Below are 23,790 nucleotides of genomic sequence, written 5' to 3'. Positions count from 1 at the left end.
ATACCAAATTTTTAAAAAATCCTTGATAACTTAAGAGAACTTTTAGTGAATTTACAAATGTGAAATACATGTAAGGTTTATTCCATGATGGCCCAGCCTTTATTGGAATAGAATTCTAAAATTTATCCACCTCACTAATAAGACTGTTCTACACCTTAGTAGAACAGTCTTATTAGTGATATATAGAGAGGTTCAAAAACGATTTTATCTTTGGTTTAGATTTGGATTAGATGATAAGCAGATAAATTATAAAAAAATGGTGCAGTTACGTGGCCGAGTGGTCAGATGCGAGAGTGCAGTAGCACACGCTCTTTGAGTAGACCGGGGTTCAAGCCCCTGACTGATGAATAGGGTCAACCTGCACCGGACCAGCGTGGCAGATTATGGTACATTTCCCTCAGCATGAATTGTTGAGGAAGCTTCCATCCTGCAGTGAATTGACAATGGCTGCACTTTACCTTTTACTTTTAAAATTCAGACTAATTGATTGAAGATATTTAAAGAACCTTAGCTTTTTACATTAACTCATACGAGGTAGGATTGATATATACCCTATTTACTTTTCCAGTTAAATTTTAATTGCCATAGTCAACGTTTAGATGCCTTTCCTAACGAAACTCAGATTTAATAACCTGGATTTCGACTTTGCTGAACATCCTATTATTTTTATAAACAAAGTATTAATTTGTATTAGTTTTATTTTTATATATGGTAATATATTTCATTTAGTTATATTTCTGGTATATATTTTTATACATTGGTGGTGGATTTTATTATATCTATCTTTATGCTGAATTAGGGCATAGCGTTGGTTTTTTTATTTTTTTATTATTAGTCTGATAAATTTAAGACTATTGTATTATGTTCTAATTATTATTTATTTATTTGGAATTATAATTCTCTTGAGAAGTTTACTAATAATAATAAAAAGAAAGAAGGAAATACTGTATAGGCAATAAAGATAGCTTTCGATCATACAGTTCTTGTGGCCAGTTTCTATGGCCACTACCTCAAGTTCCATCGTATTCATCAAGTAATCAGATCTGTCAACTCCCATCGATCAAGTTACGTCTGTGATGTTTTCAGATTGCTAAGTTAAATACAGTATTTTTGGGCTTTTAGCTTTCTGTTGCTTAAAATTAACGTTTCTGTATTTTCTAACTCTCGTGAAACGTAATCCCTCTTTTGCTGTTTCTTTAAATATTCGTATTTCACGATTTTGTCGATAGTGAGGATCCGCGGTCCCTCAACGGCAGACCCTCGCGATCGATGGGGAGGATACCTTCACTAAAATTAGTTAAACACAGATATAAAAATACAGTTCATTCAAGGCTTTTTAACTGCGATTCCCAGTCTTCCTCAGCAGTTGGCTGAGCGATTGAGGGCGCCACATTCACCTTGCCTTGAAAACATCAGTTCTAAGGCGAGATGAACGTTGATTCTCATTAGAACAAGAGATACCACCGCTTGTACTGTATGCAGGTGAGACAGTGCGATGATGACGTTCTGCGTGTAGTGGTGTCATGCACGTGTCTTTTTTTTTTTTTTTATATATAAGCCTGTTGCTAACTGCTGAGTTAGAGTAGGTCGCATCTAAAAGCTTTGGATTAAGTATGTATACGTTAGCCCCTGGCTTTGTAGCCGTGAAGGGTGTTGTATATGGTGATGTGCTTTATATACAGTATATACAATAAAGAGATGTTCTGTATTTTTGTATTTGTGTTTATCTGAGTTTCACATTTAATATTTTTTTTGTTATATTTTAATCTGTACACAGTACTGGCGTATATTAAAGATATTAAATTTTTTAATGTATGCGCTATCTAACATTTGAAGGAAATGTTTGAAAATTCGCACATTTGCTCATTTTTGAGCCAAAAAAAAAAAAAAAAAACCATTGCGGAAACTTTTTCAAATGTTATTTATTGCCTATAATAATTTGTAAGGAAATGATCACAGTACAAAGTTATTTGTGACTGACTAGATTTATATTTAAAAAGATATTTCGGTGCCTATACCGGCAACTATGCTTGCCTTTTCTTGTGGAGTCTTCATTAAAAAGATATTACATCCATCTGCTAACGTCTGCAACCCGAGATCCGTTGGAAAATATCAGTGGTATCGTGCTGTTTAATGTCATATCTTCTGCCGTATTACTGCGGATAAATGCAGGTAGAGAGACAAATACAGGTAAAGATGTTTTTCGTTAACCTTGTTTTACAGTAAACTAGTAAAGCTGTTGTATATAGCCACATGTCCGGTTTTCCACTGCTCTCTCTCTCTCTCATGCGTAACGATAGGTAAGTATACATCTGAAGGCAAGTTTATTACCCATCATTCCTTTGTGACAGACGAGAAAAGTTTATTCTCGTATTCGTGCCATTAAAAGCCGGCGTTTTGCCCATCCATGTTTACACAGAGTAAACATATTGCAGATCTTTCTTAGAAAAGCTAACCAGACGATGAAGATAAACTGTTACCTGTTTGTAAGCTGTATGTGGGTGCGTGCGCACTCCCTGATGCTTTACTGTGCGTACAAGGATATACTTCTTTGTATTTCATATTTGTAGGAGCGATAAGGATGGCGAAGAAAGCACTTCGTTAATGCTTATATATTCCTGAAAAAGTTTTTTAACAAATTTCAGAAAATTCAAATTAATTGATTAAAATTTTTTTTAATAAGTCGTGGCCAAGAATCTCAAAAATACTTTTTTTTTTTTTTTTTTTACATTTTGGTGTTTCTGGCAAAGAGTTATCGACTTTCTATAATAGTGGTTCTATTATAGAAATAGACGATTAAAATTGCCCAACTTGTGGCAACGATTGAGCCCCTTTATCCATGAATCCTAATATTTAAATTACACATACTGCTGAACCTCAGTTATTAACCATAATTAAAAGGAATTACGTATTTTTTGGACCATAAGACGCATTTTTCTTCCTAAAAAATATTGCCTATGTTTTCCCTGCACCTTACGGTCTGAAGGTACACTAGGTGCACGTAGAGATGATTTTTTTTTATTTTTTTTTAATTAGATTCTATGCTGTAAGAAACAGCATAGAATCTAATTTCCCAGCATTGCGAGTGTGAGGATTTAAGCATGTCTCACAAGAAATTGTCCTTTATTCCCAAGAAAGATTAACAAAACTCTACTTCCTTCTAAAAACCTGAAACCTTCCAAGAAATGTAGAATCAGCAATGCCCTTGATAATGAAGATGATCCCCCCACTTTGAAAGTTCAGATCATAACATGGTAATGAGTGTATAATAGTGGTGAATTTTTTGGGATTCTACAACGGGGGAATTTGTGTTTTTGATGTATTTTATATTTATGATTTATATTAGAAATATAAAAAAAAAAAAAAGTTTTACAAAATCATCTTATAGTCCGAAAAATATGGTAATTCTGCTAGTTGTGAAATTAAAATTATTTGCAAAATGTAGATAAAATGAAAATAAAGATATACGAATAATCTGATTTTTAAACTTAAGCTAATCGCATAAAGTTCACTTTAAACTGCTTGGCACTATATAAATTTTCCATTACATTAATAAAGAAAACTGCACGAGAAAAAAAAATGTAATACAGTAAGTAATCCATCCATTTCAAACTAGGATCATATTAATTTGGTTATGTTTAATGTTTAAAAATTAAAAGAATTGGAATAAATCCTGATTTATATGCTTGGAAACATTTTTATGTTTGAAAAACATAAAAATGTGTCTGTGCAGAGGAATAAGGTTATTTCTTATATCATATTGCTAAGGCTGTTAAAATGGAATTCAAAAAATGGATTTAGGAAATAGATGTGGATTGTCAAAGACAACTTTACGTGACAACAGTGCTCTCTATTGGCTTTCATTTTTTTTTTTTTTTTTTTTGCAAAACTGTCACAACGTCTAAAGCAGTGGAAATCTTACCGCATTGTAGGGGAGGGGGAAAAAAGAAAACCGGAAATGAATTACATGGAATGCAAAGCTCATTCAGAGCCTTTATTGATCAAAGAGACGATTAAAATTGTCCACAAAATATACTCTGTAAGCGAAAGTAATTGAAATAAGTCCAGTCAGAACTGTGATGTAGGTTTGTTAAACATTACAGTCTGGAACTAATTTGAAATTAATAAACAACGTTGTAGTCCCATATCACCACGCAAATTGTTCAGAGACAACGAATAAAACCATTCGAAAGATTGAGTTGAGGCCGTTATTTTATAGGAATCGTTAACAACGAACTTCCAAAGTTGGTGCATTCATGAAACGTGCAGTGGTGACTTATAGGAAGCATTGCTATTTTTATGCTGAAATTTTGTGACATAAATCTGGCATAAAGTTAAACACGCCGCCTATTCTAATCCAACTGATACCACAAAATATGATAATATTCTTGTTTGTTCGGTTGGTTGATTATGAATTCCTTGACAAATCGACTCCTCTGGTCATAGTCTAATTCATATGTTCTGCATGTGATCTTTATCTTTTGGTTTTTTATATGTGATCTTAGTCTTTGTCTGTACAAGCATGTGTGTTCACAGGCCGATTTGCATGTCGTGCAAGTTTCAAACTGTTAAGGTAGGCACACACACGTTTAAACCAACAGTCAGAATTGCAGTTAGCAACTTCATCCCAATAAGGTGCATACTCGTGGAAGCAGTAAGTGACCTTGTTGATCGTTCAAGAAAGCTCGGCTCCGTATATATCGATATACTGTTAACTATATGATATCGGTATAGATACACCATAGTTTACTCATAAATTTGAACTACGTATGTAGTGTAAAGGCATCGTTTTAAATGTATCTCATATTGTGGGTGCCTTCACAACGAGATAGCTGGTATTGCACACTTCGAATAAATAAAGAGAAGACTGCTGTTATTTATTTTCAGTGGATACCACCACCCAGACGATCGTTTCGAAGCTAGTTGGCTTCATCATTGGTAGGTGGGAGGTACCCTAGGTAATGCAACATGCCATCACAGTTGCGAAGTTATTTACATAATATGAGAGATGAAAAAAATGGTGAATAATGTATTAGAAGACGAAATGCACCCAAAAATGAGATACATTTAAAACGATGCCTTTACACTACATACGTAGTTCAAATTTATGAGTAAACTATGGTGTATCTACACCGATATTATATAGTTAATTACCTAAACCCATAAGAAATTATGCCTTGTGCATTTTGTCTTCTGATATCGATATACTGTATACGGAGCCAATATATTTCAGCATATATTGGTTGTGACATATATCTGGTATCAACATATGATTTTCTATTATCATATGATCAATATATCAATTTATTATTATTCTTTTTCTGTCATTCCTACTTCTCATCCATTACAGAAATTAGTGCCGTTTGACGTATTCATCATGGGAAGATTATGAGGTCTGAGCTGTGAGAGTGATAACTCTCGTTGGGGGAACACCACTGAACACTAGACTAGTAATAAAAATCTGCAAACGTGAAACTCTAGATTTAAAGAGTTTAGAACTGACTGATAGTTCATTCAAGTCACTCACTCCACGAAAACTTCAGTAAAAGTGCTATTCAATGTCTTTTGGGCAGTTGCCGCTAATAAATTTCTTTCAGTACGACACTCTGCTGTGACTTAATTGCCAAAATTGACATATCTGTTTGATTGTGTGTGTGCCCACCTTTACTTCTTCGACCTGAGATTTGAATAATTACAACCCTATTTCAAAAAAGCCTTGAGAATTCCTCCAGTGTCTCCGACGGGATTCCAACACACTGACAAGTGGCAAATCCACGGAGGATTACTATAGTACGTAATATAATTTCCTCTTATATGTGTCCCTCCTCGAGTATAAACAGAAAATTTGTTTATAAGGCAATTTCTTTATAATTTTAATGAACCTAAGTTAAATATACTAAAATTAAAGTTTTAATTTTTATGCACGTCATAATTATTTCAGTGTTTACTTAACGCAAATTTTTTTTGCACTCGTATTAGATAAAATACCCAGAATATAAAATTCTGGGAAGTATTTTATCTAACATGAGTGCAAAAAAAAAAAAATCAGCTAATAAAAAATAAAAACATTCGAAAGCCATATGAGCATCAATACTTGGCCATCAATAGCCGGAAACACTGAAAACAAAAAGTGTATTTGGATCTCTTCCCCCAATACATCCCTATATTAAATTTATTAATCACCTCTGGTGTCCGATGGTTGGAGATAAATTGATAATCATTCGGATGCAACGTTTTTAAATCTGACAGTTGCTCTTGATAGTTATCTGAATTATTTATTTATTTTTTATGGTAACATTAAAAATTGTTGAACAGATAATCGTCTAAAAGGATTAAATGTAGACTCTGCTAGAGTGAAGGTCAACCAGCTGAGCTATTTAGATCAGCTATTTCTTGAAATGAAGATGGCAGCAGTTTTTCTTTCTGTGTCAGCCTAATAAAATAAAATAGAAAAATTAAGAAGAAAATCTGTTTATACTCCGGGACAACCGCGTAAGGTCCGAGGAGTTCACAAAATAGAAAGAATACAAGAATGTCGTTGCATTTAGCAGTCATGCTAAATCTCATTAAAACAAGTACGCGCGTACTTGTTTTAATGAGATTGATTACTAGTTTGAAATAGCTTTTACCAGTGTGTGTGTGTGTGTGTGTGTGTGTGTGTGTGTGTGTGTGTGTGTGTGATGGTGGCAAACTATATGAGAAAGAAAATCCTTCAATCTCTGTTCACTCTGAATCTGCTGAAGGATTTAGTCATTCATACAGTCTTTGTCTTACTGTTCTGAGTAAGGTTGTTCAGTACGGTATTTGCATCATTTCCTGTACCTTCTGGGTAAAAACGAATAAGGACTTCGGCGTGCTATGAAGTTATGTCCGAGTAAGAATGTGTACGATGGATCCAGACAAGGGTGTGAAAAGACGCTGTCCAACTTCTAGTACATCTAGCTCTGGCTGTTTATTACCGCTGCCTTGGATGCAAAGGGTGTGTGGAACATCAGCGTGATCGGCCTGGTTAGCCCGAGGGACTGTGAGATACCTTGCCAGTGATGATGGCCTTGAGTTTGGTGGTTTGGCTTCTCCCTGTTTGCTCTCCTGCTGTTCGATAAAGGTCTTTACTCGGAGCGCCCTTTACTACCCTACCCTTTCCGCCTTTTAATAGCTGTTCTTTATATATATATGTAATATTTGAGTAATATTTTTTATAATGTTAAAAATTTCAGAGTGTTGCCTTCTTTGGTCACGTATTTTAAAATATAGATTTTTGTTAAGCCTATGTCGAGGCGCCAGAAAAAAAAAAAAAAAAAAACCTAAATACAGGAGTTTGTATTTAGTTTTTAAGGCGATTCTATTGCTGAAATCACTATTTATACTTCACATTAAAAAATATTGGACAGTCGCAACACCCTTACCAGAGGCACCATTCAAACTCCCGCCTCATATATTTCTTAGGCAAGCACGTAACACTTTGGACCAAATCGGGCAGTACGGGTTAACATTTTGGCTCGATGCTGGCGGTTATCATTCTGTGAGGATTATAGGGATCAGGCTGCTCTATTGTCTGATAAAAATAGCAAATTACTCCTGAATACTTAGGCTATATGCCTAAGCATTCAGGAGTAATTCGCTAAATAAAATATAATTAACAACAAAAGAGAAACATCCATTAACACACGTTAAATTTACATTTTACGTAACCACTCAACTTTGCATATCCAAATTATAAAAATATATATAATTTACAAAAATGTACATATATGTTATTAAATATATATATTTTTAATTCAGTTGTTCATAATCAAAATTTTCGCGACCCACTCGCCCAGATCTTTTTGCGACCCACGGGTTGACATTCCAATTACTGCTTCACGTAAACCCACAGTCCTCTATCTTTTGTCAGCATGCATTAAGATTCGAGTCTGTACTACATGTTAACTTGGCGCCTCCGTAGCCAGGTGGGCAGGAGCGGCAGTGCGTAGCACCACTCTTCTTGATTAGACCGGGGGTTCGAGCCCGTGACCACCAAATACGGAGGATGCGGAAAGGTCAGGGAATGACCACCGCATATCCCCGGAGCAATATGGCCTTAGTTGCTAATGCTCCTAAAAACCAAATAATAACTATGTTTGTGGTCGTTGTCTCTAACTAAAGTTTGCCGAAGTTGAAACCCCAAAACAGAAAAGTATTGAAAATATTCCAATAAAAATTAATTTATTGGAGTAGTTTTAATATATACCCTTCTTGCTTATCGATGCCATCTAAGGGTGGACGTGACTCTCCCTTTATTTGAAAAAAATAAAAAAATAATAAATTTTTCTCCATCTCTTTCGGCCTGGCAATGTGTGGTCCAGCAACCCCAGATTTTGCCGTGGTTCGGCAAAATCTGGAAAGCAGCGAATCTAAGAAAATCGTGTGATATTTGCTTTAAGCGTTTGAAATAGCGATTAAGCTTCGTTGTGCTCTGAACCAGTGTTGCCATTTTAGCGGTTTTCCCGCTAGATTTAGCGGAATTGCTTCAGGTTTAGCGGATTAAAATATGAAATAGCGGATAGCGGATTTTTTAGCGGGAAGAGTATAAATGTTTAGCATTTTATATATTTTGGCAATGTAACATTTAAATTAAGAAATATTTATTTAACAAATATTAAATTAATTGTTCAAGTAATTATTTAATTAACAATAAAAATATTTCATAATTGAAATGTTTTATCGATATACATCGTAAACATAGTAGGGATATCATATTTCATAGTTTTTTTTGTTTTTTTTTATAAAGCGAAGAATCGGTTTTATATTATTCTGGAATTTCCCTGAGGAGAACCCCAACAATTTTACGTAGTTACGCCCGCGGTCAAACGACCTGACCGTTGGGTCATAGCTTTAATTGTTGAATCAAATCTAAAAATGTGGGAAAAATTCTAATGACGCCTTTTTTGAAACCGCGAAGAAATGGCATTGAGTAATTTTTATTCGTCGTATTTGATTGGCTTCCAAGAAATGCGATCCCAATTACCGACATAACATTAAAAGTCATTTAAAAACTTTCAAACATTAAGTCAGTAGAAGAACCATTTTCACCTAATAGATCAGGCAACCAATCTAAATTAAATTTTCCCACCAAGAATTTACAAACAGTGGAAGCTGAAGCAAAGTTAAGTTTGTTTGTTGTGCTCACTCGTCAATACTGGCAATAGACCACCTTGGTGAATTATGTAAAAATGCATTCCAAGATCAAACAGCCAAAACTTTAAAAATTCATCGAACAAAATGCAACGGCGTTATAAAATATATCCTACACCCCCACTTTCAGAAAGATTTATTATAGTCAGTGCTCAATGGCTTTTCAAATTACAGTTTGTTACTAGATGAATCAAACGATATTAGTGTAACAAAACTATTAGGTATTGCAATTGTGTATTATGATGAGCAATTCGATAAAAGAGTTTCTACATTCTTAGCTCTTGTAGAATTAGATCAATGTAACGCTGAAAATATTTCAAATTCAATTAAAAATAACTCTGGAAATTTTTAAACTTCCTTTAAATAAATTTTCTGTTTATACTCCGGGACGAACAAACGGTCAGAGGAGTTTACAAGATACACAGAATACAAGAAACAGTACCGTATTCAGCAGTCACGGGCTTGTGACCCCGGTCACTCAAGGCACGTGTACTTATGCACCCGCGCGCCTGACCACTAGGCTACGGCATCAGAGCCAGTCTGTTTTCAGTATCATTTAATCTACCTTCCATAATTATAATATACCAAAAATAATATGAAGAATTAGCTGAAACGATTGAAACCAGAATTTAAATAATTTGTGGGCATTGGGACAGATAATGCTAGCGTTATGATTGGAGTTAATAACAGCGTTTATACACATTTGAAGTCCGATGTACCGAAATTGATATTAATTAAATGCGTATGTCATTCTTTGCAATTAGCAGTATCTCATGCAACCCGCGAAACATTCCCTAGAAGTCTAGAATTCATGATCGCTGAAACTTATAATTGGTTTAGTAAATCCACTAGCTGACAAAATCAATTCAAATATTTATACAGTGCCATGAACGATGGTGCAGATCCGAAAAAGATAGTTCATTCGTGTCAAACAAAGTGATTATCCATTGAAGTTGCTATAACAAGAATTTTAGAACAGTATATTGAAATAAAAGCCCATTTTGAAATAACTCGTTTGACTGACAAACGTTATACTGCACAACTTCTTTATTCAATGTTCAAAGATGAAAGTAATTTAGCGTATATTTTATTTTCAAAACCTATCTCATCTGAAGTACAAAGAGTAGACAAATCTTTTGAATCAAATTGAAAAAAAATGAGCAACAGTATATAAACATTACTCTTGTTAAATGGGAAAACATCAACAATACAATGAAGTTTTGGTCAGAATTTTAGAAATATCCAGATGCAAGCGGTGAAAATCCATTTAAAGAAATTAGCCAATTTGCATTAGGTATTTTAATTTTGCCATTATCCAATGCAGATGTGGAAGGAATATTCAGCAACTTAAATCTAGTAAAAAACAAAACACGCAACAGACTGAGTGTTGGCATGGTTAATGCAATCTTATCAGTACGATACGGGCTCAAAAGAGTCGAAGTGTTGTAAAAATTGTTTTACCTGAAGAAGTGCTTCGCAAAATAGGTACACAAGAAGCATATGATGAGGAGATATTGAATTTTTATATTAAAAACAGAAAATAAATAACTATTTATATATACTATTTGTTTGTTTGTTTTTATTCACTACAAAGTACAAACAAATGAAAATTTTAAAAATTTGGCGGGTTAAGTGTTAAAAATAGCGGATTTTGAGTATGCGGCTAGCGGGAAATATTATTAAAGAGTTGGCAACACTGCTCTGAACAAACAATCAGGGCAGTGCTTTTAAAACTGTGGGGCGTGAAAACATTTCAAGTGAGGCATAATATAGTGGGAATCGCTATACTAATCATACAAATTGCCATAATTACCAATTTAGAAATGTCCGAAGGGGATGTGACCTATAATTTTTGAGTGGGACGTGAGTTAAAAAAACATTCGAGAGACGCCAAATTAGAGAAAGCACCAACAGACGTTTGTGCTTCTAATTGATGTTTGCGCAGCAGTTTCAAGTCACTCGAAAATGCAGTGGTTGCTACGTACTCTCTCTCTCTCTCTCTCTCTTTCTATTTAATATTTAAATATAGAGAGTATTTAAACGAAAATTACGATCCGCATTGAAGGTATGCTGCACAATACATCCATTGTGAAAGTTTAGATACTTAATTGCGAAATTAAGTACCTTCACATATAGCGAAGTATCTGTTTATTTTCTTAAATGTAAAATAAAGGTAAACAAAGAAAATACCGAATTTAAAAATTATTTAGAAACCTGTCTGTCTGTGACTTACCGTCCATGATCTATTGAAGGCCATTCGCCAAGGTTTGCAGACGGTCTGTAATTCAAGTTTGTAAAATTTGCTCACCATCTGTGTTTCAAATGCTGAAGTTTAATTTTCTTCTTCGCCCTCTTCGCTTCCTCCCCAAAATGTGTAAAGAACAATTGTAACTTTTTACTTTTCGTTGTTGATGCCCCAATAAAACTGAAACCAAACCATGCAAGACAAAATAGAACAAATGGAATTTTTTTAACCTTTCTTTTGTTTTGATCTCGTGGGTTTCAGCTTTTAAATGTGCCCACTTTTTTTGCTATCTCCTTTCGAGGTAATATGATAAAAAAAAGAAACTAATGTGTTTAGTTTCTTTAGTTCCTTTTATTATTGAAAAATGGACTCGGTTAGTATGTTATTGAGCTGCTACCTTATGTTTTCCCGTGGTGCTCCGCACCAATAATGGGACCACTTAGATTATAAACTGTTTCCAAGTTCAAAAAGACGTCTGCAGTCTCCCTTCGTGAAGGTTCGTTGTCTCATATGATTGCATGAATCACCCATTGTCCCACGCCAACGATAATAAGGAATCAAGTGCGGGGAGAGGTAGGGAAGTCGAACAGACCTCTTCTGACGGCCGTCTCCCTTCCTCCCCTTCTCAGCAGTTTCTCTTAGTCGTTTTATTAAATTATGCTTTATTTCGCTCGTGAAGCTTTGGTATGTGCCGTTACTGATTCGGTCATCTTGATTGCTCTCCCTTTCACGTGATTAAACCGTTGATCTCATAGTTTTCCTTGTGTAATGGAGCAATCGAAAGAGCTTTCAGCCAACTATCTTTTTCTTTTTCGTTCTTCAGCTACTTACTCATTTAATCAAATGCAGAGAATTAAGCGATGGCCTTTCCGGTGATCCTGGTACGTGTATCATACGTGGACAAGTATAGTAATACCATTCGTGGACAAGTGTTTACCATTCTTTAAATGATTGAGAAGAAATTTAGGAACTGCTTAAAGTTATAAATTTTACTTTGCAGGATCCAAGTAAACGTAGTTTCATTGCAGTTAAAACTATGTAGAATGGTTCCTACATCCTGAAAAATGCGATCTCATATATTTTCTTCAGTTTAAATTACTTATACACAAACCATGTGCGAATAACCAGAAGTTGCATGCTTTTTATGGACGGTAGTATTTGGGCACCAATGGCTTCAGCCATCAGTTCAGGTTTACACTTGTATGAATAGCTGTTTTTGCAATTCCGCATTATCAAATCACCTCTGCTAGTAAGCCGTAGTGGTCAGGCGCGCGGGTGCATAAGTACACGTGCCTTGAGTGATCGGGATTCAAATCCGTGACTGCTGAATATGGTGCTGTTTCTTGTATTCTGTCTGTCTTGTAAACTCCTCTGACCGTTTGGTCGTCCCGGAGTATAAACAGGAAATTTATTTATTTATTTATTTATTTATTATATATGAGCTTCTGCTTTCTCAGTTCATCATACAAAGGTAAAATCGAGCTCATTAGTTAATTGGAAACTAGGCTGCCGTCTGGACAGCCTAGTTTCCAATTAGCGGTCCTGCAACTTCATGCCAAATATGGAATATGCTTTGTGTTGGTGGTTACTCGAAATTGAATTTGGTGAATGTTAAATTGAAGCAACTGTACTTACTCCGAACAAAAGTTTAAGATAACACTTTAGTGCCAAGCTTTGTTTAAAAATTATATTCCAAAGAGTTTTTATTTTTAAATGAAGGAAGGACAAAATTCATGTTTTGGAATCATTTGCTTGTATAATTAAAAATCTTAAAAGTTAGGACATTAACTTCTGATAGATAATTTCAAATTTTAAACTGATGTATTTAAAATGCACTAATACTAGTTAATGATAATGAAAGCCAGTTAATATCAGTGCAGTCTAAATGGTATATAAAATTTATATAAATTGTATAATTCTAAACTGCACAAGAACTGCATATAGACGCAGTAATAACTATGATAACTCCTGGCACTACGCCTCTATACTTTTAATTTATGAATTATTGGACTATGATTATTTGTATATAAAATGCTATGATAACTGTTACATGGAATATATTGTTATTAAATTATTCTGTTATGGCTATTGTTTTTATATCTGTGTTCCGAACATTTTACTCCCTCTAGTCAGCAGGCTGTTCAGAGAGTGAGTCAGAATGGTTAATAAAACTGATTTTAATAATAATAGTTGCTACCCTTCATATTAAAATCCATATGATACCACAAAATGCCATAATATTCAAGAATCCTATAGTTTCTGGTAGTTACGTTCAATGTCCTTCACCTAGGTGTAAACCTTATCATCACATCTGTATACACCGATGAGCCAAAACATTATGACCACCTACCTAATACAGTATGATGTTGGTCCTCCACGTGCAGCCGAAACAGCTCGTACCAGAACAAGAACGCTCTGGTACGTTCTTGTTTTGGTACGGTTCTGGAACAAGGCGAGGCATGGACTCTACAAGATTTCTAAATGTGTCTTGTTTTATCTGGTACCAATACGTAATCAGCAGATCCTTTAACTCCTGTAAGGTCCGTGGTTGAGACGCCGCAGATTCAAGTTGCTGTTCCAACACAAACCACAGATGCTCGATCGGATTGATGTCTGGGGGAATTTGGAGGCCAGGGCAATACCTGGAAGTCTTCCTCATGTTCTGCAAACGAGTCTCGAACAATCTGGGCGGTGTGGCATGGCGCATTATCCTGCCGAAAGACGGCACTGCCAGAGGGGAAGACCGTTGCCATGAAAGGGTGTATCTGGTTAGCAATGATGTTTAAGTATAGGTATGTTGAGGGTCAGATGGCTCCGGGGATTTCTTCCATCTCCGCGTATGTTTTATGTATCGAGTGACAGTACCCCTGTCACTCGATACATAAAACATACAGCACCCCTGGCACAGAGGTTTAAAAAATGTATGGGTCATGTGGTATGTAGTTTGTTGTACCCATTGTTGCGCTAGCCGTTTGTAACAAGCGACTGATTATAGTCTGGAAAGTCCTGCCACTTACTTTCCTGGGATTTTGGTGGCTAGGACCTAAAATAAAGGTTGGAGCGATCGCGGTTGATTTAGGTAAAATTGCATTTAGAAAGCGCCGCACGTGGAATTTTACGCTGAAAGAACTATTCTAGGGAGCCTTAAAGGCAAAATTTGATGCGATTTAAATTTGGACATGTGGGGCAGTCGCTGTACAAGAGAAAGTGTTGGGAGGGGAGGGTGAAATAGGAAGAAGAGGGGTCCGATAGGAAGGTGACTCCCCATTTTCAGTGCGGCATGGGCATGCCCATATTTTCATTGGTGGGGCATGGGCATGCCCCACCAGTGAAAATATGGTGAGGCAAGGAGGGGAGAAGAGAAAAAAGAAGAAGAAGAAAAAAAAAAACTCTCCTCCTCCTCCTCCCTCCCCCAGAATATATTTAAAAACAGGTCCGCACAAAGGGTGCAGTTTTGGGTTGTCAATAGGCCATATCGCATATTGTATCTCTATTGTAGTCCAAATGGTGGTGTCAGGTCCAGTCGTGTCACCACTGACTCAACGACAAGGACTTGTCCTGGCAAGCTGGGGTCTGGGATTCTGTAATTTTTATTATCAGGCCTTTGTCGTGCAGTGAATTGAAGTTTTCTTCTGTTTACTTTCAGGAGTGGGAATTCTGGAATGGTGTTTAAACTGGGTATCACAGAGTGGGTGTTGTGGGATAGGATGTTTAGGTAGGTGGTAGAAGTCAGAGTGCCCGCACATGGATGACTGGACCCAGGGCATCCCAGTTCAAGGTCCAGTATCGATGCTCGCGTGCCCATTGTAGGCGCTATCGCGGGTGAACCTTGGTTAGCATGGGAACTAATCTCGGAACAGCCTGCGGCTACGCAGCCCCATTTTCAGCAGGGTTCGATGTACTGCGTGTTGTGACACATTACTCCCGTCACCAGCATTCCAATTACCGGCGAGTTGCGCCACAGTCGCCCTTCTGTTGCCACGTATCATCCGAGAGAGCCTTCGCTCACCTCGAGCATCGATAAGCCGTGGTCGTCCAACACCTTACCGGCGGTTCGTGGGTTCCCCCTCCTCGGACCACTTTCGGTAGGTGTACCGTTTCAGATATGCTCTGACCCAGTCGTCTGGCCATTACAGTTTGGCCTTTGTCAAACTTACTAAGTCCGCTGCCTTTCCCATCTGAAGAACAAGAGGAACACTGATTAACGGAGCTAAGTATCAGGTGTTTTTATACCGTGTCCGGACCCGCGCACGTGCCACAGTTCACCTGCAGTTGCTTTGATTTGCATAACGACTCGTTGGTCATAATGTTTTGGCTCATCGGTGTTAATGCTATTCTATGGATATTAACGACTCAAAATACAGTGAAGAGAGGCTTCACTACAGAATACTGGCTCCTTAAGTGGAAGGTCATCAAATTCTTACTAAAGAGCAAAGCACTACCTATGTGAGAGACGGATCTTATTCCCGGTGAAGATCCTTTTTTTGTGAGCAGTGAACTTAATTTTTTTTTCCTTTCTTCATGCAATCAACGATCGAGCTCTGGTTATTTGAATCAACAACAAAGGGTTCTTACACACTTCAGAGTTAAGAACCCTTCTTAACCCAGAAGGGCGCCCCCACCAAAAGTTGTTAAATTTTTATAAAAGGTATAACAAAACGGCTGAATTATAACAACCGTTTAGAATACTGTTTGCAGTTTGATTCAAATCAAATTTACATTCATGTGAGCAGTTGTAGGATGTTTTAATAGGAATTTTTTTATATCAATCCACGATTTTGTATTTATAGTCTCATTCAAACTAAATTACAGGACATGTGTGTTTATGTTGGGGGGCATCCTTACGAACTTTTGGCAATGAGTTCCGCTTTCAAGTTAAAATCTGGCCACAGCCTGCTTGCACCAACTTCCCTTAAAAGACATAGATGTCCTTTTGTGCTTATGTCTCATCTCGCTTCGGTGGTGGCTAAATTTGTTTAACAATAGATTGTGGGCTTTTGTGAAGTTGACAGTAGGCTAGAAAAGAAATTTCTGTGTACTTGGTTTATGACATCGACAATATTCTCTTTAGGATATTAAAAAAATTGTTGTCCACTCCAACAAAACTAGGGATACTCTCGGCAAATTAATCTCCAACAAAACCAGGTAAGTATACGTGCTTTATTAAAATCATATCGTTATAAAATATATCGGGTGAAAGCATGAGATAAAATATATATGCAATGAAGTAAAATATACGATCCTTGTCAAGCTAATTATTGAAGCAGTGTATATAAAAAAGTGAAAAACACATGATCAGGAAGAGAGAGAGTAGTGATCATGCGATATCTGTACTGTATTTCTGAGATTTCCCCCTATCCTTGGTTGCTTGAGATTAATTTGTCGAGAGTATATGGAAAGTATTATTCATTACATATATAACCGGAATACCTGTCATTATACCTGATAACTAAACAATAGATGGTCAGTTTTGTTGTATAATGACTCATTATACAACAACAGTTATCACTTGTTTCAGAATATTGCTGTTTTCATAAATTGATCAGCTGCTTTGCTAAGGATAACTTCTGAAAATGATACCAATTCATGAAGATAAAAGGTCATTCTCTTCCTGTATAGAATGTTATGATTTCGTTACTTAACCAACAGAATGTTTAGTTATTTCTATACGATTAAAGTGGATTATCTCCAGAAGATGCCCATAGTAAAGCGATTTCTGTATATTTGGAGAATCTGGATCTTAGAACGTAAAGATAACTTTATAAGATGCCTAAAGTTGGCCTCATGACTAATTCTAGACATTCTCTCAAATTTTCCAAGTGCATCCGTCTTGGATATAATGGAATGGATAAAGCGAACACTACATGTTTTTCAGTGACAATTCATGAGACAAGAATAATGCTACGTCCAAATGTACTTTAGTTACATTGAGACAATGACGAGTAAACAGAAGCACGCGAATATTCATTTTAATCCTCTGTTAAAATGAATCAGTATTCTGCTCGTTGCCTTTGGTACCGTTAATCCAGTAGGCTAATTGGGATCCGACAAATGAAGGTCTAATAATCATGCGCTTTTTTTTTTTTTTATAGATATGCCTATTTACGGACACATTTATACATTTGCCTGCTTACTTTGATTGCTAATATTGGCTGTATAGTGCATTGCGCTAGAATCAATTATTTAGAACAAAATGTAAATAAATGCGAATTAATCGATTTGATATATATATTTTTTTCTCCTCAATGTCCAATTTGAGATTGCATCGGTACCAGAGAAGAAACAGGAGACATGAATTGTACTGTAGAACGCTTTCTTCAAAGAAGTTTTATTTAGACGAAATTCATTTATATTTATGTAATACAGTAGAACCCGGATAAGAAATTCCCGCATAAGAAGTTTTCCCCTGTGCTAGGTTTGGTTTCTTAAGTCCCAATTTCAACTCTATATGTTGTAATGTATTATTTTCCCGCGTAAGGAGTTTCCTGGGTCAAAAGTTCGTTATAAAGAATACACAGCGTATTATTATTCTGACGTTTTCCCACTTAATACGTTTTTTAAATATATATAAATTCTTTATTTTTAATATTAAAAAATATTAAACAATATGAACATTTTGGTAATTGAACAAGGTATTGCATAGCGTCATTTTAGTTCGTAGTAAACCACCGAAGTATATGAAATGGCATCGTTTTGGATATAATACAGTACATGTATCTCATATTACGTTTTATCACGGCAACTCGTTGTGAAGGCATTCATAATATGCGATGTCACAAAAACGATGCCATTTCACCTACTTTGGTGATTTACTACGAACTAAAATGATGCCTGGCACTAACTTGTTTGATTAGTGAATTTTCCGTAGTCGCAGTCTTTGGCTTTCAGTGCTAAATCCTTTTTAGTAGAAACATTTTGATATAATGGAAATGACATATTGCAATTGTTTTCATCGGATAGTGTCGACCACGTGGAGCACAGTGCCGTTAAGTTCTGATGTTCAATTTTCCAGTTCTGAACAGCTGTCAACTGTTCTGAACAGTTATGAATTACTTAGTGGATTGTTGCTGTGTGTTATTATAATTGTGACCTTTTAAGGTATGGTGTAACTCCAAAGGAGCTCATCCTTCCAACTTGGTAATAAGTATTTGGTAAGGAGTTTAATGAACAGAATGTTAAGCAATTAGAAATGCTGAGTTTAAATATGTTTCCTATAGGCAGAGTGAAATATTTAAAAATTCTGAAATAGAACTTAAAAATGATCTTTAACTTATGTATGTGTATCATTTCATTATTTGTGCAGTTAATATTTCATACCCTTAGGTCATTTTCACTTCTAAGAAGTTTTTCCGCGTAAGAAGTTCTAAACATTCGGTCCCTTGAAAAACTTATCCGATTTCTACTGTATATGGTTATTTTCGAAATTTACATTTTTATAGGCATAACAGCTTTTCTAACATTTCTTAAAGAATGATGATGATGTGTATTTGATATTTGATTTTTCCTTACAGTGACCTCGGCAACAACCAGATCCGTACGATGAATTTCTCGACATTTCGAAACCTGACAAATCTAAAAGAACTGTAAGTAATTAAGGCAGCAACGTTTTCCAAATAAGTTTAAAAGATACTGGTATGAATATGTGGAATTTATTTATTTTTGAAGGCATCATTGCAGCCTTGAGTACATACTGGATAGCTTGATGAACCTTAAAAATATGTATTTTGGGAATGCTTAGTAAAGAATACGCACTTGACGAACATTAAAATAGGTATCTTGGGAATACTTAGTAAAGAATACATCACACCAATTTTAATCACATGTCTGGCCGTTCCTGGATTTGAACTGTACCTGGCAATTGAATTTGCCAGTCGTATGCTGTATTAATAGGAAAATGGAAGTCATGATTGCAGTATTTGAAGAGACGTTTTTCCATTTGGAAAGTATTCTCGCCTTTATAATGTAGATATATTTAAATCGAATATTGCATTTTATATGTTATTATTACGATATGAATTTGTTTCATGTTAAGTTATGTAAATCCGGCGAATGAAGTCTGTTGTTAATCACGATTTTGATTAGAATGTTTTACTTCGAGCGTGAGCCAAATGAAAACGAGATTTATAGCCTAACTTTAAATTAAGCGTTGTCATGGATGTAAGGTTAGTGTATCGATATTTGGTTTTTGATTATCATATGATCAATATATCAAATTTTATTTGTATTATTTTTTGCCATCCGTACTTCAACCAGCTCCAGTTGACATCTTCAGCATAGCAGGATTACATCCGTGCTGTTTATTCCTGCCCCTGAAGTTAGCATTAGTAGAGGCATTTGATGCAAGAAAGCAAGCTTATGCAGCATCAGCCAAAAAAAAAAAAAAAAAGAAAAAAAACCACTCCCACTTCACCCCTCTGTTCGTTCAAAATACCTGTCCAGCTGAGCCTTAAACTTATTTAGGCTATCAACTTCCACGACAAGGGATGGAAGTCTGTTCCACCAACCAACCACTCGCTGGCTAAAGGCAAATTGCCGCACGTCTATCCTACATCTGTCTTTCCTCAATTTGAATTTATGCCCTCTCAGGTGATTATTCTGAGCGAGAGGAAGAATCCCATCAGCATTGAGCATGCTCAAACCATTCAATGCTTTATACACCTCTATATGATCACCTGGCTGGTGCCTAGTCTCCAGACACCGTAATTTGCAAATCTTAAGCCTTTCTTCGTAAGAGCACCCCTTTGTTCCATTCATTAATCTTGTTGCCCTTCTCTGTACTCGTTCCAGCAGCTCTACATCCTTCTTGAAATGAGGCCTCCAGGCCTGTATACAGTACTCTAGGTGTGGCCTGACCATTGCCTTATACAAGGGAATAATCACCTCCTTATCCCTGCTAGAAAAATTCCTATATATCATTGACAATACACCATGAGCTACTCTTGCAGCCCGTCTCCACTGCTCAGAGAACTTCATATCTGACTGCACAACCACCCCGAGGTCCCTTTCATTCTCTACCACTGTCAGTGTAATACCACAGAGTTGATACGTTGCTCTGGGGTTGCTGTTTCCCATGTGTAGTACTTTACATTTGTCAATGTTGAACTTCATTTGCCACCTCTCAGCCCATCTGCTCAACCTTTCCAGATCCTGTTGCAGCAGCATAGTGTCAGTAGTGTCCTTGACAACCCTGCTTACCTTTCTATCGTCTGCAAACTTCGACATTAAGCTTGATATACCATCATCAATATCATTTATGAATACAGAAAACAATAATGGACCCAACACTGAGCCCTGAGGGACTCCACTAATAACATTAGTCCACGACGAGCAGTGTCCATTGATTACCACTCTCTGTCTTCTCCCCCTCATCCACCCCTTTATCCATAGCAGCAATTTGCCTCCAATGCCACACTGCTCTAATTTGTGCAGCAGTCTTCCATGTGCAACATTATCAAAAGCCTTTCTAAGATCCAAGTATATAATATCAAAGTTATTCCCTGCATCCAGTTCTTTTGTGACTGCATCATAGTATCGAATCAAATTGGTCAGGCAAGACTTCCCCTTAACAAAACCATGTTATGTCCGAGCTATAACTGAAGTCTTGTCTAGATGATCCTGCAGTGCTTCTTTAACCAGTGCCTCCATTAATTTTCCTGGAACAGAAGTTAAATTCACAGGTCTATAATTACTTGTGTCAGCCTTTGATCCTCCTTTGTGAATTGGGGTCACATTTGCACATCTCTAGTCTGTGGGTACCTCCCCTGAGTCCAAGGAAGCTCTCATAATTATGGCTAAGGGTTTGCTTACTTCCTTTGCTGCCTCCTTTAATATAACTGGATAGATCCCATCCACCCCAGGTGCCTTTCTTGTGTTTATCTTCAACAATTTCTCCTCCACTTTACTCTCAGTTATTACAAGATTCTCTAGCTTGCTGCCAGAGTTGAATACACCTCTGGCATTCCCCCTCCTGAATAACTCCTCATGTTTGAATGTAGATGCAAAATATTCATTTAGTTTGTTAGCTACCTGAGCAGGATCATCAACAGTTGACCCATCGATATCAAGTGGACCAATCTGATTCATCCCCTTCCTTCTAGAGTTTACATAAGTAAAGAACTCTTTGCCGTTTTTCTTTGCATCCCTTGCCAAAAATTTCTCGTAATCTGCCTTCGCCTGCCTAACCTCCTTTTTAACTTGGTTACAGATCAACTTGTATCTATCATAGGCTTCTGTGTCACGTGTTAATTTGTATGTATCCCATGCATTTTTCTTCTCTGCCACATGTCTCATTAGTTCATCTGACATCCATTTAGGCCTAAACCTTGAACAATATTTCTTAGTTAGTATGTAAAGCCTAGTAGCTTCCAAGATAAGTTCTTTGAATGCTTCCCATTTTGCATTTGCTGTTGGTAACATCATCAGTTGGTCCCACTGTATAGAATTTAAATACTGTCTCAGTCCATCGTAGTCGCCTTTACGAAAGCAATAACCCTTCCCTTTACCCCTAATGGTAGTTACCTGTTTGAGTAAATCCCACTTCAGCACACTGTGATCACTGCCACCTAGTGGTTCATTTATCTGCAGATTCTTAATGCATGAAGAATCACTACTGATAATCAAATCAAGAGTATTACTCCCTCTAGTTGCCTCCCGAACATGCTGATGTAGAAAACCATCATCCAATAAATCCGCAAAAGCCTTGCTAGTGTGTGAGTGACCAGCCCCCAAATTCCAGTCAATATCTGGGAAATTAAAATCCCTCTTTTATAAGACTCTCTGATTTACTGGCCCACTCTATTTCCCTGTACAATATCTTATTATACTCATCAGAGTCATTAGGCCTATAGCACACTCCTACTCTCAATTTTGATCTCCTAATGCTTATGTCACACTAAACTGACTCAACACTGCACTGCACTGTCCAGCGATGTCGACTGGCTTCACTTCCTTGGTTTTTATGTGTTTCTTAACTAATAGCATAACCCCTCCTTCCATCGTATCCTTTCTGTAGACGTTGTACTCCCCAAATTCCAGTTCTGCATTCCTTATATCTGTGTGACACCACGTCTCTGATATCTCAACAATATCCGCCTTTGATGTTTTGAGCAATACCTCATATTCATCAAATTTATTTACTAAACTCCTAGCATTGGTGTACTCGCAAGTATACATGCACCTGTTTCTATTCTTAGCTACCGTAACACAACCCATGTGTTTACTTGTACCGCAATAACTCCCAGCAGTCTCTGAAATATCCTGCATCTTGTTTTTCGGGCTTCTGTTCATTCCAATAGAAGCAGTGCAAGAATCTCTTTCACCTCTGCCAGTGGCTACTTAATCTATTAGTCTTTGTCTCCCCCACAAGCTAGCAATTTTCCGACCCACCTAACACTGCCTCGATAGCATCAGCAAATATTCTTGCACCCTTTCTATTTAAGTGTATCCCATCCCTGTAGAAGCAGTCTCTCCTGTTAACAAGTACAGTCCAGGCTGAAAAAAATTCTACCCCTTGAGCTCTGCACAATCTTTCCAGAACCGAATTGATCGACAAGGCTCTCATCATATACTCCCTCCTATCGTGTCTGGGCAGAATTGCAGACACTTTCAAATTGAACCCTAATTCACGGCTTTTTTTCAACAGTGACCTGTAACGCTAACGTGTACAACTATATCACCTTTTGTGCCCTTAAAAGATGATATCCGCTTCATTGGATTTTTGATCCAAAAAAGAATACAGCTGAAGCTGGAAACTATTGTCTGCACAGCAACTTACAAAAAAAAAAAAAAAAAAAAGAAAAAAGTGAAATATATTATATTATAAATGTAATTTTTTGATTATTTTTAATTTTTTTATTATTATATATAATAAAATATGGTAGTATTGATTGATTTTTTTAAATTTATAATTAACATATTGCGTTATTACTGATCATAGAAAATTTAAAACAACTTTTATTAATACGTTATTTATTTATTTTTATTATTTTTTTTTTTTTTTTCGGGTACAATCATTCCGGATCGGATTCGGGCTCGGTTACAGTTACTGCGGGTATTAAAATAAGTGGATCCCCCACCTAATTATTTGCAAAAAGAAAACGAATGCCTCGAAGTTACGAATCCCCTTTTCTTTTTGAACTCTGTTCAACCAAGTTCCAATTCAATCGATCCTATTAAAATGGGTGTCCACCAGGGCCAACTGAAGGGCATATGGTTCCCCTAGGCCACACTGACTGAAGGCGCCTCCCTTCCCGCCTATTCGACGATTTAAATTTTTTAGAACGATTAATTTTACATATTATTTACTTACAAATAAATTATACGCAATATAATTACGAAGCCTGATGTAGCAGAGTGAACCGGGGTTCGAGCCC

At 36.5% G+C, this 23,790-nt stretch overlaps 1 protein-coding gene across 1 annotated transcript in view; it reads left to right on the top strand.

Moving 5' to 3' along the window:
* The window catches only part of LOC150086860 (uncharacterized), a 414,998-nt gene that overhangs the window by 117,373 nt on the left and 273,835 nt on the right, over positions 1-23,790 (top strand). The window contains exon 3 of the mRNA XM_090372302.1: positions 18,931-19,002. Within this exon, the coding sequence (XP_090228428.1) occupies positions 18,931-19,002 (72 nt within the window). The remainder of the gene's footprint in view (positions 1-18,930; positions 19,003-23,790) is intronic.

The sequence above is a fragment of the Mastigoproctus giganteus genome, chromosome 4 (genome assembly GCF_048544385.1).
Source record: "Mastigoproctus giganteus isolate SK-2022 chromosome 4, ASM4854438v1, whole genome shotgun sequence".
Taxonomy (NCBI): domain Eukaryota; kingdom Metazoa; phylum Arthropoda; class Arachnida; order Uropygi; family Thelyphonidae; genus Mastigoproctus; species Mastigoproctus giganteus.
Note: the sequence above shows the minus strand (reverse complement) of the source record. Positions and strands in the feature narration are given on the sequence as shown.